General features: G+C 57.3%; 8 protein-coding genes across 8 annotated transcripts in view; 6 read left to right on the forward strand and 2 right to left on the reverse strand.

The window, feature by feature from the left end:
• Nucleotides 1-1,354, forward strand: part of ACA1_332190 (RNA polymerase I specific transcription initiation factor RRN3 protein) — a gene marked incomplete at both ends in the record, with an annotated part of 3,833 nt that extends 2,479 nt beyond the window's left edge. Inside the window, 4 exons of the mRNA XM_004335641.1 lie at nucleotides 25-138; nucleotides 232-373; nucleotides 460-605; nucleotides 689-1,354. Coding sequence (XP_004335689.1) covers nucleotides 25-138; nucleotides 232-373; nucleotides 460-605; nucleotides 689-1,354 — 1,068 coding nt within the window. The remainder of the gene's footprint in view (nucleotides 1-24; nucleotides 139-231; nucleotides 374-459; nucleotides 606-688) is intronic.
• Nucleotides 1,355-1,992: 638 nt separating this feature from the next.
• ACA1_332300 (uncharacterized protein) lies at nucleotides 1,993-3,992 on the forward strand (the record flags this gene model as incomplete). The annotated part of the gene is made up of 6 exons (XM_004335642.1): nucleotides 1,993-2,456; nucleotides 2,581-2,714; nucleotides 2,794-2,932; nucleotides 3,070-3,193; nucleotides 3,304-3,480; nucleotides 3,579-3,992. 6 exons carry the CDS (start codon nucleotides 1,993-1,995, stop codon nucleotides 3,990-3,992), a joined length of 1,452 nt encoding a protein of 483 aa, XP_004335690.1.
• A 294-nt stretch (nucleotides 3,993-4,286) lies between these two features.
• On the forward strand, nucleotides 4,287-7,967 carry ACA1_332310 (amino acid permease; the record flags this gene model as incomplete). The annotated part of the gene is made up of 16 exons (XM_004335643.1): nucleotides 4,287-4,494; nucleotides 4,631-4,722; nucleotides 4,926-5,019; nucleotides 5,123-5,263; nucleotides 5,357-5,527; nucleotides 5,607-5,779; nucleotides 5,922-6,077; nucleotides 6,185-6,310; nucleotides 6,433-6,509; nucleotides 6,555-6,619; nucleotides 6,716-6,801; nucleotides 6,887-7,007; nucleotides 7,117-7,296; nucleotides 7,423-7,528; nucleotides 7,622-7,727; nucleotides 7,812-7,967. 16 exons carry the CDS (start codon nucleotides 4,287-4,289, stop codon nucleotides 7,965-7,967), a joined length of 2,058 nt encoding a protein of 685 aa, XP_004335691.1.
• A 158-nt stretch (nucleotides 7,968-8,125) lies between these two features.
• On the reverse strand, nucleotides 8,126-9,325 carry ACA1_332320 (uncharacterized protein; the record flags this gene model as incomplete). Its single annotated transcript, XM_004335644.1, has 4 exons — nucleotides 8,126-8,380; nucleotides 8,554-8,749; nucleotides 8,932-9,023; nucleotides 9,134-9,325. 4 exons carry the CDS (start codon nucleotides 9,323-9,325, stop codon nucleotides 8,126-8,128), a joined length of 735 nt encoding a protein of 244 aa, XP_004335692.1.
• A 556-nt stretch (nucleotides 9,326-9,881) lies between these two features.
• ACA1_332330 (uncharacterized protein) lies at nucleotides 9,882-10,202 on the forward strand (the record flags this gene model as incomplete). Its single annotated transcript, XM_004335645.1, has 2 exons — nucleotides 9,882-10,085; nucleotides 10,152-10,202. 2 exons carry the CDS (start codon nucleotides 9,882-9,884, stop codon nucleotides 10,200-10,202), a joined length of 255 nt encoding a protein of 84 aa, XP_004335693.1.
• Nucleotides 10,203-10,492: 290 nt separating this feature from the next.
• ACA1_332340 (uncharacterized protein) lies at nucleotides 10,493-10,858 on the forward strand (the record flags this gene model as incomplete). The annotated part of the gene is made up of 1 exon (XM_004335646.1): nucleotides 10,493-10,858. The coding sequence occupies one exon, from the start codon at nucleotides 10,493-10,495 to the stop codon at nucleotides 10,856-10,858; it is 366 nt and encodes a 121-aa protein (XP_004335694.1).
• Nucleotides 10,859-10,898: 40 nt separating this feature from the next.
• On the forward strand, nucleotides 10,899-12,809 carry ACA1_332350 ([Ribulose-bisphosphate-carboxylase]-lysine N-methyltransferase; the record flags this gene model as incomplete). Its single annotated transcript, XM_004335647.1, has 7 exons — nucleotides 10,899-11,103; nucleotides 11,206-11,357; nucleotides 11,463-11,591; nucleotides 11,755-11,871; nucleotides 11,946-12,285; nucleotides 12,450-12,571; nucleotides 12,672-12,809. 7 exons carry the CDS (start codon nucleotides 10,899-10,901, stop codon nucleotides 12,807-12,809), a joined length of 1,203 nt encoding a protein of 400 aa, XP_004335695.1.
• An 83-nt stretch (nucleotides 12,810-12,892) lies between these two features.
• ACA1_332360 (acetyltransferase, GNAT superfamily protein) lies at nucleotides 12,893-13,987 on the reverse strand (the record flags this gene model as incomplete). The annotated part of the gene is made up of 1 exon (XM_004335648.1): nucleotides 12,893-13,987. One exon carries the CDS (start codon nucleotides 13,985-13,987, stop codon nucleotides 12,893-12,895), a length of 1,095 nt encoding a protein of 364 aa, XP_004335696.1.
• Between the last annotated feature and the right edge of the window lie 562 nt (nucleotides 13,988-14,549).

Raw genomic sequence — 14,549 nt, forward strand, 5'->3', positions numbered from 1 at the left:
CGAAGCGAGAAGCACCGCGAGCAGATGTTCTTCATGCTCATGCAGCTCTTCGACACCTTCATCCTCAAAACACACAAGTCCAAATACGTCCAGTTCCTCCTCTTCTACGTCTGCGCCATGGACATCAACTACACACACGTACGTGCGCACCCGCCCCGCTCCCTCGACTCCGACCACCGCACTCACCTCTCGCTTTCGCTCTTTTTCTCTCTTTCGCTCTTTCGCGCTCAGGCCTTTGTGCGATACCTGCTGGAGAAGGTGATGGACGTGAGCAACCACCCGCTCACGCGAAGCACATGCGCGGCCTACCTGGGCTCCTTCCTCGCCCGATCCACGCTCGTTCCCACACAGCTCGTCCAAGAGCCACTACAGAGTACGTCCCCCACGCCTGGCTCGCGCAACACCAAACTTATCGAGCGCTTACCGTGTCTTCTTCCCGTGTGCGTGTGCGCTCTGCAGTCATGAGCCGATGGGCGCTCCAGTACGGCACACAGAACCGGGACACGATGCCCGACGCCGAGGTCCACGGCCTCTTCTACTCCGTGTGCCAGGCCGTCTTCTACGTCGTCTGCTTCAAATACCAGCAGCTCGCCCTCCGCACACCCGTACGTGGCCCCACCCGAGCTCGCTCCGTCGTTCCATCTTTACTTTCATTCCATCATTCCATACATTCTCTTGCGAATCACAGGAGGGTGCGGCATTCCTCGACAGCCTGGAGCTCGACGCCATCATCCAATCGCGACTCAACCCGCTCCGGCTGTGCGCGTCGACGGTGGTCACCGAGTTCCTCAAGGTGGCGGCCGACCTGTGCGGACTGCTGCCCTCGGCTCGGGCCGTGCTCGAGCGCAACAAGCGGGTCGTGCTGGCGACCAAGTCCGTCTTTGGCAACGCCAACCAGCTCGACTCCTTCTTCCCCTTCGACCCCTATCTCCTCCGCCACTCCTCCAAACACATCAGCGCCATCTACCAGACCTGGAGCCCCATCCCAGAGAACCCCGCCACGGCCACCACCGCGCCACCAACCACAACCACGGCCTCGACAGCTTCGACGATCGCGCGACCATCATCATCCGCCGCCGCGCCGCCGTCGCCTGCCATGCGCGTGCCGCTCACATTCCTGTCGTCGTTGCCCGGCTCGTCGTCGCCCAATCTCGGCGACGGGTACGGCAGCAGCAACGAGACGCCGCCGGGCACGCCCAACTTCCTCATGCGACGCGGCAGCATCGGCGGCGAGGAGCTGGCGGCGAGCTTCACCGGCTCGCCGGGGGGCTTTTCGAGCATGCTCTCGATGACCCCGGAGAGCGTGAGCAACGACGTGGACTTCTCCTGGAAGTACTCCTGGGGAGGCAAGTAAACCAGCAAATCACCACGGAATGCTGCGAGCAATAAACCTCTCGTCTTGTACAACCACGCCTTCACTTTCTCTGCTTCCAAGAGACCAGCTTGAGGGATGCTTCGGATGCCGATGGAGGAGCTAGTGGCATCGCTGGTAGTGCAAGACATTGTGGCCGAGTGGTTAAGGTGCCTCGCTGCTAACGAGGTGGGGTTTCCCCGCGCAGGTTCGAATCCTGCCAATGTCGATCGGTCTTTTGCATGTTTCTTAGCCACACAGCGGAGACAGAGCTGCCGATCATACATGACACACACGACACACCAGGAGATTGATCAGTGCTTGCGAACACCACAAGAGTCTATGGCTGCGACGCACAACCAGACCATGACCACACGAAGCTTGTTGGGTCAGTTTTTGGTTTTTTTAAAAAAAATGTAAGGCGGATTGGTACGTCGCCAAGGGTCGCACCTCTGAAGCCATCCGCAAGCTCATGTCCCGCGAGGTGCGCACGCATAGGACACCCCACTTCTTTATTTTTTCTAATAAATAATTCAGGAAAGACTGCGCGCAGAGAGCTCTACTACTCCCCAATGTCAAGCAAGAACCGCAAGAGGAAGGAAAGGAGGCGTAGACAAGCCACGCTGGCCAGTGGTGGCAACATGTTTGCCGTGCTGGGCGAAGCGGAAGATGGCATCAATCACCCCTCGCCCTCCACTTCTACACGCGTCACACAAGACAGCAAGGACGGTGGCAAGAGCGCCATGGGCAAGAAGAAGAAGAGGCGAAGAGACAACGATTACCGCAGCGTAGTAGAGGACAATTGCAAAAGAATCGAACAATTCACAAACGCCAAAGATGGCGCCAAGAATGGGAACGAGCTTTTCCTGGGCGGCAATCTGAACACGCTCGAGAAGAGACTGTTGGGCGACTTCGCCAGGGGCCTGGGGCTGAACGCGGTCGATGGCGGACCACCCAAGCACACGCTGCGCATCTCCAAGCCGGCGGACTGGGCACAGCGAAGGGAGAAGATGGAGGAGGATGAGAAGAGGGCACGCAAAGCGCGAGGAGGCCGAGCCGCCAAGCCCTTCACCGCCGCCACCCTGCCCGTCACTCTGCGCAACAGGTTTGTGCCCTCCCCCCCCCACCACCATAAGCGAAGTTCTTCGCTTTCGTTCTTTCGTTCTTCGCTTCGCTCTCTGGCGCTCGATGGGGCTGATGGGTGCTGGCGGTGGACCGCTGCGGTTCAGGTTCTGCATCGACTTTACTGTGCCGATGCCGGTGCTGGAGTCGCCCTATTTCGAGTACTTCTGTAGCCTCTACGAGCCCGTGCTCCACTCACAAACCAACCTGGACCTCTTCCTCGAGGCTGTCAACTCTCAAGGTTTCCTCTCTCTCTCTCTTGTTGTGCGTATGGGTGAGCCCGCCATTGTCAGTGTTGTTTGACACTCCTGTCACGCCAGGCAGCGTGGCCAAGTGGAAGAACTACACGGGCGAGCTGGTGCAGCGCATCATCGATGACGTCACCGGCACAGAGGCCTACAAGACCTTTGCCGCCGACAACCTGTCCCGGTTTGACATCAAAGACCCGGCTCCCGAGCGGTGCGCTCTAAACCCCTCCCAGTGTCAGTCAGCTTCTTTTGCCTCACGCACGACACGTGCACGCGCACGACACACGGCATGACACACACATGACTCACAAACGACGCACTCATGCACGCACACGATCTATCCACCAGTGCTGCTACGGAGAACCTCTACAAAATCGAGAACTCGGGCAAGTACTACGTCTCCCTGGACTTCACCTCGGCCAACTTCAACGCTCTTCGCTACTACGACCCTCGTCTTGTCTTTGAGACCAAGGTACGGCACCAGGCGTTGAGCGATTCTATGTTCTTTATTTGCTCGGTGCTCATGTTAACGCAACACACAACACACAACGCAACACAACGCATTTCTTTCCTATACCACAGAACTGGGTGGAATTCTTGAGTCGCTACACGAGCTATCAGGCGCTGCTCAACAGCAAGCGATTCCGGGCTGCGGCGCTGGGCAAGATCAACCATCAGGCGCAGTCGAAGATCTACCACGCGCTCAACCACCGAATCTACACTCTGCTGATGAGCCACAACGTCGTAAGTCCTGACCAGGTCCGTCATCCACTCCCCTACGATCCACTCATGTCTTCTCTCTTCGCCCCTGATCGCTCTTCGCTCTTTTCTTTTTTGGTGGGCATTCGGCGCTGCAGATAGCGTGCAAGTATACCGACGAGATAGTGATCGAGACGACAAAGAGCGACTACTGCGCCCTCGTGGCCAAGCTACGGCAGTTCCTCGATGAGAAGGCGAGCGACATCGACTTCGTCCGGCTCGAGCCCTTCCGACTGGTGCGCCTGGGTCCGGCCACGAACAACGACACCGAGATGTTTGTGAAGGAGGCCCTCAGTACCGAGGCCGAGGCCGAGGCCGAAGCTGAGGAAGCTGCTGGTGCAGGAGCGCCGCCTGCGTCGGTCACGTTCAAGTGCGTCTACACCCGCAAGTTCGCGCTGGCATTCAAGTACTACTTCCACCAGGAGATCAACGAGATGGACAGAACCTATGTCGACGCCGAGGGTCGATTTCACACCATGTCTGAAGAGGAACTCTGGCGCGCCTGGAACTGATGGTGGCGTGGCGAGTCCCGCAAGAAGCAAGCGAGTGCTAGTGTGTGTGATCGTGATTCCTGAAACAGGAATATTTCGAGGATTCGTGAACAACAATCTTGACCAGAACATGCGCACCAATAGGGTTTCAATCAGAGGAGTGGTTCCACCAACAACAAATAAGAGAAAATGTACCACACAATTTTCCTGTTAGGGTTTTTCCGTGGCCTATTCGTACCCCGCAAGCTCATTTGTTGCGTTACCCTCTGTACATCTCTTCAATCTCGTCTCGGAGACTGCAAGAAGAGCAGGAGGATGAGCCACCATGCGTCCTCGAGCACGGATTACTCCATCAATGGAAACGATTTCCGGGTGGGTTCTCCGGCAGTGCTCTACTCGAGCGACGTCGATGTAGATGCCTCGTTTTCGGATGTGGGCAGCGGCGAAGAAAACACGGCCCTCCACAGCCTCCTTGGAAGGGCTTCTCGCAAGAAGAAGAAGGTGCCCCTCGATCATGGGCGAGGTGCGTTTTCATTTTATAATGCAGAAATTACAATTACAATTAAAATGCGGCTCTAAATGGCTCCATGCTCCCCGATCTCCTGCTCTCCGGTGGATGCAGAGCCATTTTCCTCATTAACATTCATCAACACGCACAGAGCGTAGCATGTCGTCGCTTGGTATGCCGGAGCAGTACAAGGGCGACTGGAAGGAAATCGAGGTGCCACCGCTCGCGCCCGAGGAACCCGAGGTGCCCGCCTTTCCCCACATAATTATCTCCATTCATCATCTCCATTTAATCATTTGCCAAATCATTGTTCTATTCGTTTGTCAAAATCGCTTTGTGCTACACAAATCATGATTTCGCCATTTCCCTTTTTCACCACTTTGATTTCGTATTCCTCCATCCACGAGTGCACTACTTACCCCTCGAGCTGCTCGTGGCCTGCACAGGGTGACGAACATGGAGGCTTCATGTCCAAGATCCCGTGCTGGCCCAAGAAGAAGTCCATGACCGAAGAGGAGAAGATTGAGGCCCACAAGCTCGGTACGGCGCCTGTCCCTCGAGCTTTAGAGGTCCGACCACTGAGTGTGTGCTAACGTAAAACGATGGTTCCACGACCACTATCGATTGCGGTGGCGTCGTGCAGGTCAGTGGCGAGCAACGTCGATCGCCGGTAACGACATCACGTCGTCGTGCCTCTACGTGGCCGGTATCGCCACCATGGCCGGCGGCAAGTTCGCCCCCATCTCCCTCCTCATCGTCGCCATCGTGCTCTATCTCTTCCGAGGTACGACCTGCCACTGCGTTCACCACATGAAGAAGAAGAAGAAGACTGACACCCGCCCGCGATGCAATCAATGGCATTTCAAAAATGCTACAGGCGTGTACACGGAAGTGGGAAGCGCGCTGCCGATGAACGGTGGCTCCTACACGTGCCTGCTCAACACGACCACCAAGCTCATCGGCTCGGTGGCCGCGTGTCTCACCATGCTTTCCTATACCGCCACCGCCGTCGTATCGGCGCAGTCTGCGATGTCCTACTTTTCCTACGGTAAGCCCCCCCCCGCACCTCTTTTCGTTCTTTTTTCGTTCTCTTTCTCTCTTTTCACACAACACCGGCGTGTGTGCAGGTCTCTACGACGGCTTCTCGGTGTACTGGGGCACGATCATCATTTTGGGCATCTTCGCGGCGCTCAACTTGTGCGGTCTCTCCGAGTCGGCCAACGTGGCGCTGCTCATCTTCATCGCCCACATCTTCACCCTCACACTCCTCTGCGCCACCGCCTTCGCCTACATGGCCCAGGTACGCACCAGCCACTCGTCGCCCACCCAATACCGCCGTCGCAATCTTAATTCTACATATTATTTTTTATATTTCTACATAAATTATAATTATTATTGCCTTATTATTGTTGTCTTTCTTATTGATCGACATTGCCTGGCAGGATTGGTCGACGCTGGTGGACAACTGGAGCACGCCGCCCATCAACAACGTAGTGTCCGACATCTACTTTGGCTACTGTTCCGGCCTGCTCGGTGTGACGGGCTTCGAGACCTCGGCCAACTACATCGAGGAGCAGAAGGACGGCGTCTTCCCCAAGGTACACGCGCGCCACGCTCGGTTTTTTGCGGTTGTCAGGCTATGGACATTGAACTGATCCGTGGTGTCGTGTCGTGTGCGAATGCGTGGATTTGATGGAACGCGTAGACTCTGCGCAACATGTGGATCGCCGTGGCCATCTTCAACCCACTCCTGGGCCTCCTCTCCCTGGGCACCGTTTCCATCCCGCAGATCGTTGCCAACAGCAACTACGTCCTTGCCGAAGTCGGCGGCGTACGCTCTCCCTTTTTGTGTTGTGTGTGTCGTGTGTGTCGTGTGTGTCGTGTGTTATTGATATTGAGAGGCCGGGTTACAATGGAACAGCTCACACGTTCGTTGTGGTTGGTGGTCTAAAGGTCACCGGAGGCCAGTGGCTGAACATCCTCGTGTCGGCCGACGCCACGCTCGTGCTGTGCGGTTCCGTGCTGACCTCGTACGTCGGCATCATCGGCCTCGTGCGCCGCATGACCCTCGACAGGTGCCTGCCCCAGTTCCTGCTCTACAAGAACCCGCTCACCGGCACCGAGCCCATCATCATCATCGGTGCGGATCCGCTCTGGCCGGTCATATTTATGTTTATGTTTATGTTTTTATTTATATATTGTGCCTTTGGTGCCTAATTTATGTCTCTGTTCGCAGGTTTCTTCTGCATCACCTCCTCGCTGTTCATCATCGTCGACGGTGCCGTTGAGACGCTGGCCGGCGTGTATGCCATCAGCTTCCTGGTACGGATGTGTGTTACGTGGCGCTCACACTTGTTTGATTGCTGACCGCACACGCACACACGCACACACGACACATAACGCGCAGAGCGTGATGGGTCTGTTCGCGATCGGCAACATTCTGCTCAAGTACAAGCGCGACCGTCTCCCGCGTGACGAGAAGGTCAGCTGGATCTCCGTGCTCCTCGGCCTCGGCTTCATGATCGCCGGTGCGTACCTATTCGCTATTATATTGGTGTATGAATATATACATTTATATATTTATATAACATAACGAGAAAAAGATCTCACTACTTACACTGTGACGTCACGACCCAGGTTGGATCGGTAACGTGATCTACAACCCGGACAACATCAAGTACTTCGCGATCTACTTCTCGGTGACGCTCTCGATCGTGCTGGTCATGTTCACGCGCACGCGAATCCTCAAGGTCGTCCTCTACTTCCTCGCCAACACCTTCCTCGACCGCTACATCGGCAAGTGGATCCGATCCCAGGGTACGCCAAAGCCCTTGCCCCATATTTTCTTGTTATTGTTCTTCTTATTATTTACAGAATGCATTTACGTCATTTATTAAATAACTAATAAATAAATAAATAAAATACTAAAATGAATGATTGCAGTGCGGAAGATCAACAAGCAGCACGTGGTGTTCTTCGCCAAGTCGGACGATCTGGAGATGCTCAACAAGGCCGTGCTCTACGTTCGCGAGAACGAGCTTACGGAAAGGTTCGTCTTGCACAACCCGTGTGTTACTGGTGCGTGTCGTGTCTCGTGTCGTGTGACACGCTCTGACACGACACCATGGTGGCGGTACCACAGGATGAAGATCTGCCACGTCTACAGGACGGAGGAGGAAATCCCCCCCAGGCTGGTCCACCACGTCGAAATCCTGGACGAGATGTACCCCAAGCTCAGGATCGATCTCGTACGCCACCACCGCACACGACACGACACGACACGCACTAGCACACGGATGTTTTGGCTTACATTTCTGCAACCCGGCCCCTAGGTGACGGTGCATGCCGAGGGCTTCACGGCGCGAGTCGTGCACACGCTGGCGGAGAAGTTGCACGTGCCCCAGAACTTCATGTTCATCTCGTGCCCCGGCGAGAACTTCCCCGAGAAGATCGCCAAGTACGGCGGCATGAGGATCGTCACGCACTAGCAACGTGTGTGTATGTTTTTTGTTGGTGGCCAGGGATAGATGGGCACCTCGGCCTCCGCACATGCTGGTGTGCGGTGTGTTTGCAACATTTATCGTATATTTTAAAAAAAACAACAAACAAAAAGAACTTGTGTTTATTTATGATGACTTGCTACGTGTCAAGAGGAAGGAGAAGGTGAAGGAGAAGACAGCTTGTGGGAGAGGAGGTAGACGTGCATGCCGATGTCTTCGTGGAACATGGAGCTCATGCCCTCGAACTCCTCCTCGCCCTCGCGCGCCGTTGCTCGCTGGAGGGCCGCCTCGCTGATCTCCACCTCGCGGCACCGGCCAAAGTGTCGCTTGACTTCCTCCATGAACCGCGCCTCGATCCACCCGAGCCGCTCCTGGAACGCCACCACCACTTCCGTGCCCTCCTGCTTACCCCCCCCCCACCGACGTGTCAGAGTCGACACGACACGACACGACACGACACGACACGACACGACACGACACGACACGACCAACGACACGACACGACACGATACGACCAACGACACGACCAACGACACGACCAACGACACGACCAACGACACGACATGCGCCAAACCTCGCTGAGGATGAGTATGGTGTGGAGGAGGGCCGGCAGACAGCCGGCGTTGTGTGCGCAGAAGACGAGGTCACTGCACACGACAAGGTCGAACGGCGGCGTGAGGTGGGCCACCTCACCGCCCCACTCCAGGGCCTGCACCTCCGGTTCCACGCTGCCCTCGGGCAGCGCCCGCAGGTTGAGTGCCACATTTTCCCTGTGTGCGGCCACACGGTTCGTGTCAGCTCGACGCAACACACCATCGCACACGCACCACCGCACACGACACAAACGCGCATCACTGCCCACAAACGCGCAGTGAAGGTGACGTGCCGCAAGAGTGGCAGCTGTTGGGGCACGTCGGTGAGCACGACACGGGCGGCGCCGAGGGCCGCGCACACGAGGCCCAGCAGGCCGGTGCCGCTGCCCAGGTCCATCACGCGCCTTCCGCCCACGCGGATCCCGCCCTCGCCCTCCTCCGCACCCAACAACTGGCCCGAAAAGAAGAAAAACAAATAAATAAGAATTCATAAAAATAAGAACAAAACAAATAAATAATAAATAAAAAAGTTGGATTGATGTTACAACGGGGAGGGAGTACCTGGAGGAGGACTTTGGCGGCGTTCCACACGATGCCGCCGGTGGTGCCACTGCCGGGCACCTGCTTGATGCGGATGCGGTGCTGCACGTCTTCATCTCCGGAGGGCCGGCGCGCATGCAGCAGCGCGTACTCGTCCCACCCTGGCTGTCCCTCCTTCTGCTCAACTTTGGCCTCCGCACTGCCGCCCTCCATCTGTTTTTGTTTTGACGTTTTTGTGTGTTTTGTTTTTTTGAACACAACAGAAAAGCTGCCAGTGGTTGACGAGGCCTCTCTCCTGAAGAAACGCTGCACCAGCAGACACACCACCAGCGCCACGTTACCCTGCCACGACAAGAGCCCTGCACGCACGCACCCCGCACACGACACACGAGACACACACGATACACACACACACGAGAACACACACGACACACCGCACCGAGGCGTACAATCCGCCGCATAACGACATTTCGGTTGACGCCACCGTATCTGGCGAGAGGGCATCATTGGCGCCGATAAGAGGGAGATAATGGCGCCCGCAACAATCAGCCACAGATCGGAGAGAAATCCTATTGGCGTTGTTTAATTTGTGTTTGTCCCCGTGGCTGGTATCTGCGTACAGCTTCTGCGCCCGCCCAACCACAAAAAGGCCCAGCACAGGGGGCAGACCTCATTCTCAACTGACCGCCAGCACAGCACAACAACCACAACCGCTACGGCACAAGTAGCTGCCCTCCACGCTCAGCACACACACACCTCCGCCGTGGAAATGAAGCTTCTTTCGCTCCGCCGCAGCCACGAGACCTACGAACCCGTCGGCCAGATTGACGACGCCGGCGCAGAGAGCCAGCCGCAGCGCCGGGGCCTCAGCAAGTGGGAGCAGCGGCTCGAGCGAGCGGCCGTCGAACAGGGAGCGGGTCCGTCGTCGTCCTCGTCGCTCCGCAAGTCGGACCCCACCTCTTCCACCGCCTCGGTGTCGCCTCGCGGACTGGACGACAAGGCCGATCCGAGCATTCAGAAGTTCAGGTCGAGCTCGCAGGTTCGCGCCATGGCCGAACTCTACGTCGCCAACCCCAAGGTGTTCGCCTGAACACCAGACGACTCTGCCGCTCGAGATATCTGGACGGCCCATTGTACAAATGTCCATAAATAACTAAACTGCAAATAAAATAATACCAGAAAATCATATAAAATACCGATAAGGCCGAGCTCCTACTTGCTCGGGCACGCGAGGTTCTTTTGGCGGTCTTCTTCGTGGAACGTGCACACCACAAGACCATTGGCGGGACGAGAGCCCAGAGGTGGCAACTTCTGCAAGCGCTCTTAAGAAATCGACGCCTTCATCATCATCTTGTCCTTCGTTTGCTGCAACGTGGAATCATGGGCGCTGTATGGAGCACGCTTGTGGGCGAAGCGGAAGATGGCGGCGATGAATCGTCAAGATTTAGAGAAGATGAGATTGACGGAGGCGATCTCGAAGAATTGACCCACAGCGAGAAGTACCGGCTGAAGAGGAACAAGAAGGCCGAGCAGAGACAGATGGATGAGCGCGATAAACAGCGAGACGAGGACGAGATGGACAACATCTACGTTCCGGGTCCGGGAGCCACCGGTTCGGGTCTCATCTGCAAGCTCACGGTCATCGAAACGGCGTGGGGCCGCGGCCTCGCCACCACCTGTCCCGCTAACGTGCGTACTTGTATTACTCATTATTTATTATCAATTACTTATATAAGACATAAATAGAACAACATTTATTTTTTCAAGCATTAAAATAAATAAATAAATGAACCAGGAGGGCGAACTGCTGGCGGAGGTGCCGGCGCGGTTCATCCTGCACAGCCGGAACGAGCGCGTGTGCCACGCCGCCGACCTGCGCAAGGCGCTGGCCGCCCATCCGCGCGTGGCGTCGCACCGCCACATGCTGGCCGCCGTCCTCTGGCTCCTCGAATCCGTCAACTGCGCCCAGTCCTTCTGGCAGCCTTACCTCTGTACTCTACCGAACCCTCTCGTGCGTGTGCGCACACGTGTGCGTTCCACGTTCCATTACATTTTTTAATTTACATATTTATTTATTTTGTTTATTATATCAGCGGAGCTGCCGGACGCTGTGGCGACGGTGGATCGGTGGAATCAGGAGGAGCTCGCCGAGGTGGGCCACACGCTGATGCTCTACGAGATGGTCGAGTACAAGAAGAAGAAGATCGCCGCCGACTACGCCGCCATCCTCCTCCCCTTCCTGCAGGTGACCACCCACCACACGACACATGCGACGCGACACTCACGACACGCGCGTACACTTGGTGTTGTGTGTGGTTGGCTGAATTCTGAACTGTTCGTGCGTGCGCAGGAGAACACGCAACTCTTTGGCGGGTCGATTCCGTCGGAGGAGGAGTACCGGCGCGCCCTCTCCCTGGTCTACTCGCGCACGTTCGACTTCTCAGAGCTCATTGGGGAGCACGTGTTCATCCCCTTCGTGGTACTCGCACACATAGACTCATACCGCACACGCGCCACCGCACACACAGGCATACCGCACACGCGCCACCGCACACACAGGCATACCGCACACTCGCCACCGCACACGCACGCACTGACTGCATTGGTGACATTCTTCAACACCATCGCCACCACTATCACAGGATTTCCTCAATCATTCGATCAACGACACGGGCAAGGCGGCGTGCACGTACAGCTACAACCACGACAAGGACTGCTTCGAACTCCTGGCCGGCGCTGACTACGACGAAGGAGAAGAAGTACACCTTATCATCGCCGCCACTTCCGTCGCTATCAACTACTTTGGATCTGACCATCGCACGCACACGCACAGGTGTTCATCTCCTACGGAGAAAAGACGAGCTCGCAGCTGCTGGCCTCGTACGGCTTCATGTACGAAAACAATGCCGAGGACACGGTCGATATTACTGCCTCCCTCTTCTCGCTCTCGCCTCCGCATTCGACTTCGACTTCGACTTCGACTTCATCTTCGTCATCGTCGACGCGTCGCTCTCCGCCGTCGCTGAAGCAGTTGACGCTGGAGGACCTCTTCTTTTCGCTCAAGACGGACCAACACACCGGCCAGCCGTTCCTGCACGCGTCGCTCCTCAACTTCATCCGCATCCAACACCTGTCCACCGAGCAAAAGGCCTGTTTCCTCACTCAGGACCTAGGTATGTTGGTGACCGACACGCAACACGCAACACGCAACACGCAACACGCAACACGCAACGCGCAACGCGCAACACGCAACACGCAACACGCCACGACACCCGACACCCGATATGCGAGACGCGTCAGTGCTGACACGCACGCACTTGGGCGGTGTACGCGGCAGGCCAGCGGCATGACCTGGTACGAAGCCACATCATCTTCGACGACCAGAACGAGGCCGAGACGAACCGCTTCCTTCTGTCGGCGCTCGAGCGCATGCTCAAAGCCTTTCCGACCACCATCGAGGTAAAAACCACCACTTTTCTTTGTTCAAATGTCAATAGTTATTCTATTTGTTGTGTTGTCAATTCTTCCTTTACTGATATTTATCTGCTGGACGCTCTAGGAGGACGAGCACCTGCTGGCGACGTGTGAGGATCTGACGAGCGGCAAGCGGTGGGCCATCCGGTACCGCAAGGAGGAGAAGCGGCTGTTACGCGACTACATCCGTGCCTACCGGCGATACGTCGGCATGGACTCATGAGAGACAGAGAGAGAGAGAGAATAAAAAATGATGGTGGGTCGCAGGCACAGTTCTGGTTGCAACCGTTGAGAAGCATCAGTGGGTCATGAAGGCCAGGGGCCGGCGTCGAGGCCTTCAAAGGTCCAGCCGGCCCAGTCGCCCATCATGCCGTCGTCACCGAAGCCCGCCTTGCGATAGATGCGGCCCGGGGCCTCTTCCATCCAAAAGATGCACACCTCCTTCTTGCCGCCGCCGCCATCGCTGTCCGCCGGCGCCAGAGCCCACCGGGTGGCCGCGCGGACCAGGCGGCCGGCAATGCCGCGGCATCGGTACTCTGGCGCCGTGCACACGGCCGAGATGGCAAAGTTGAAGGGCGTCTCCCGCTTCAGGTAGAGGAAGCCGGTGATCACCTCCTCCTCCTCCTTCTTCTTCACGTCACCGTGATCGTCGTTGATGTCGTGGTCATCGGCCGCGGACCGCATGACGTGGACAAAGACCCGGCTGCCGGGCTCGTCGGCCAGCGTGCGGCGGACTTGGTGTCGGCACTCGTCGATCGGCGTCGGTGGGAGGACGAACACCTCGTAGAGCCGCGCCAGCCGCTCCTCGTCATCGCGCCCCACCACGAACCGCCGCACTTCGCCCTCCTCACCACCACCACCACTCGTCGTCGCTGTTGCGCCGCTGCCGGCCTGGTCGACCAGGCGGAGGGTGGTCGAAGTGCAGGCGGCGGCGGTGAGGGTCCAGTGCGGCGTCGCGCGTCGGTTGAGCAACCGGCCCACGGCGTCGGCCAGCGGTCGGCTGAGCCAGGCGGGACCCGTCACCCGCCGCACCGTGCCCAGCCACTCGGCCGACACCCGGCCGGCCAGGTGCTCGGCCAGCGCCTCCACGTGGCGGCCGACCACCTCAACATCGTTACCATCGCAGGCGTCGGTGAAGGAAACGAAGATGGGGAAGGCGTCGACGCGGGCCAACATCAGAACTGGTCGTGGTCGTTGGCTGGCTCCGGCGGAGGTGGTGGAGGAGGGCCAGGTGGCGAGGAAGAGGCACTCGGAGGCGGAGGGGGCGAAGGCGGGGGCGAGGAGCAGGTTGGCGGCCCACGACGAGCGGCGGAGGTGCGGCTCCAACGCCGCCACGAACATCGCCGCCGTGGCGTACCGCACAACCACCACGTCCCCCGCAAGTGCTGCGGCGCTCTCCATCACGATCGACTTCGTGTACTCTTGGGGGCAGCCGCACAAGTTCTAAGGCAGCCGACATCACCGTTCGTTGGCCGACAGTATTTGGGACTCGGAGAGAAAACAAGAAGAAAAGTAACGAGAAAAGGCAAAGGAAACAAGTTCGACGAAATGTTGACGGAGGAGCAAGCTGCGGGCAAGGTGGGGCTGCTCGAGCTCTCAGACATGGGCCATTTACAACATTATATCATCGGCAAGCAAACACCACCTGAGCAAGACTTTAACACAGAGTACACTGCCCCCCCCCACTCTCTCCCTCACTACGCTGGGGTAGGGCACAGGGCAGAAATTGAGGTTTCTTTTTGGTAGATGGCAAGCAAGGAAAGGTGCGATGTGGGTCTCGTGGGACTCGGCGTGATGGGCCAAAACCTGATCCTCAACATGGAGAACAAGGGCTACCGCGTCGCTATCCATAACCGCACCGTAGCGAAGGTTCGTCTACTACACCACTTTCCACGTGTCTGTGCTGACCCAAGCACGGTGTGCGCAGATCGACGAGTTCATCAAGAAGAAGGGCGAGGGCAAG

Source organism: Acanthamoeba castellanii (genome assembly GCF_000313135.1).
Source record: "Acanthamoeba castellanii str. Neff unplaced genomic scaffold scf7180000084579, whole genome shotgun sequence".
Classification (NCBI taxonomy): Eukaryota; Discosea; order Longamoebia; family Acanthamoebidae; genus Acanthamoeba; species Acanthamoeba castellanii.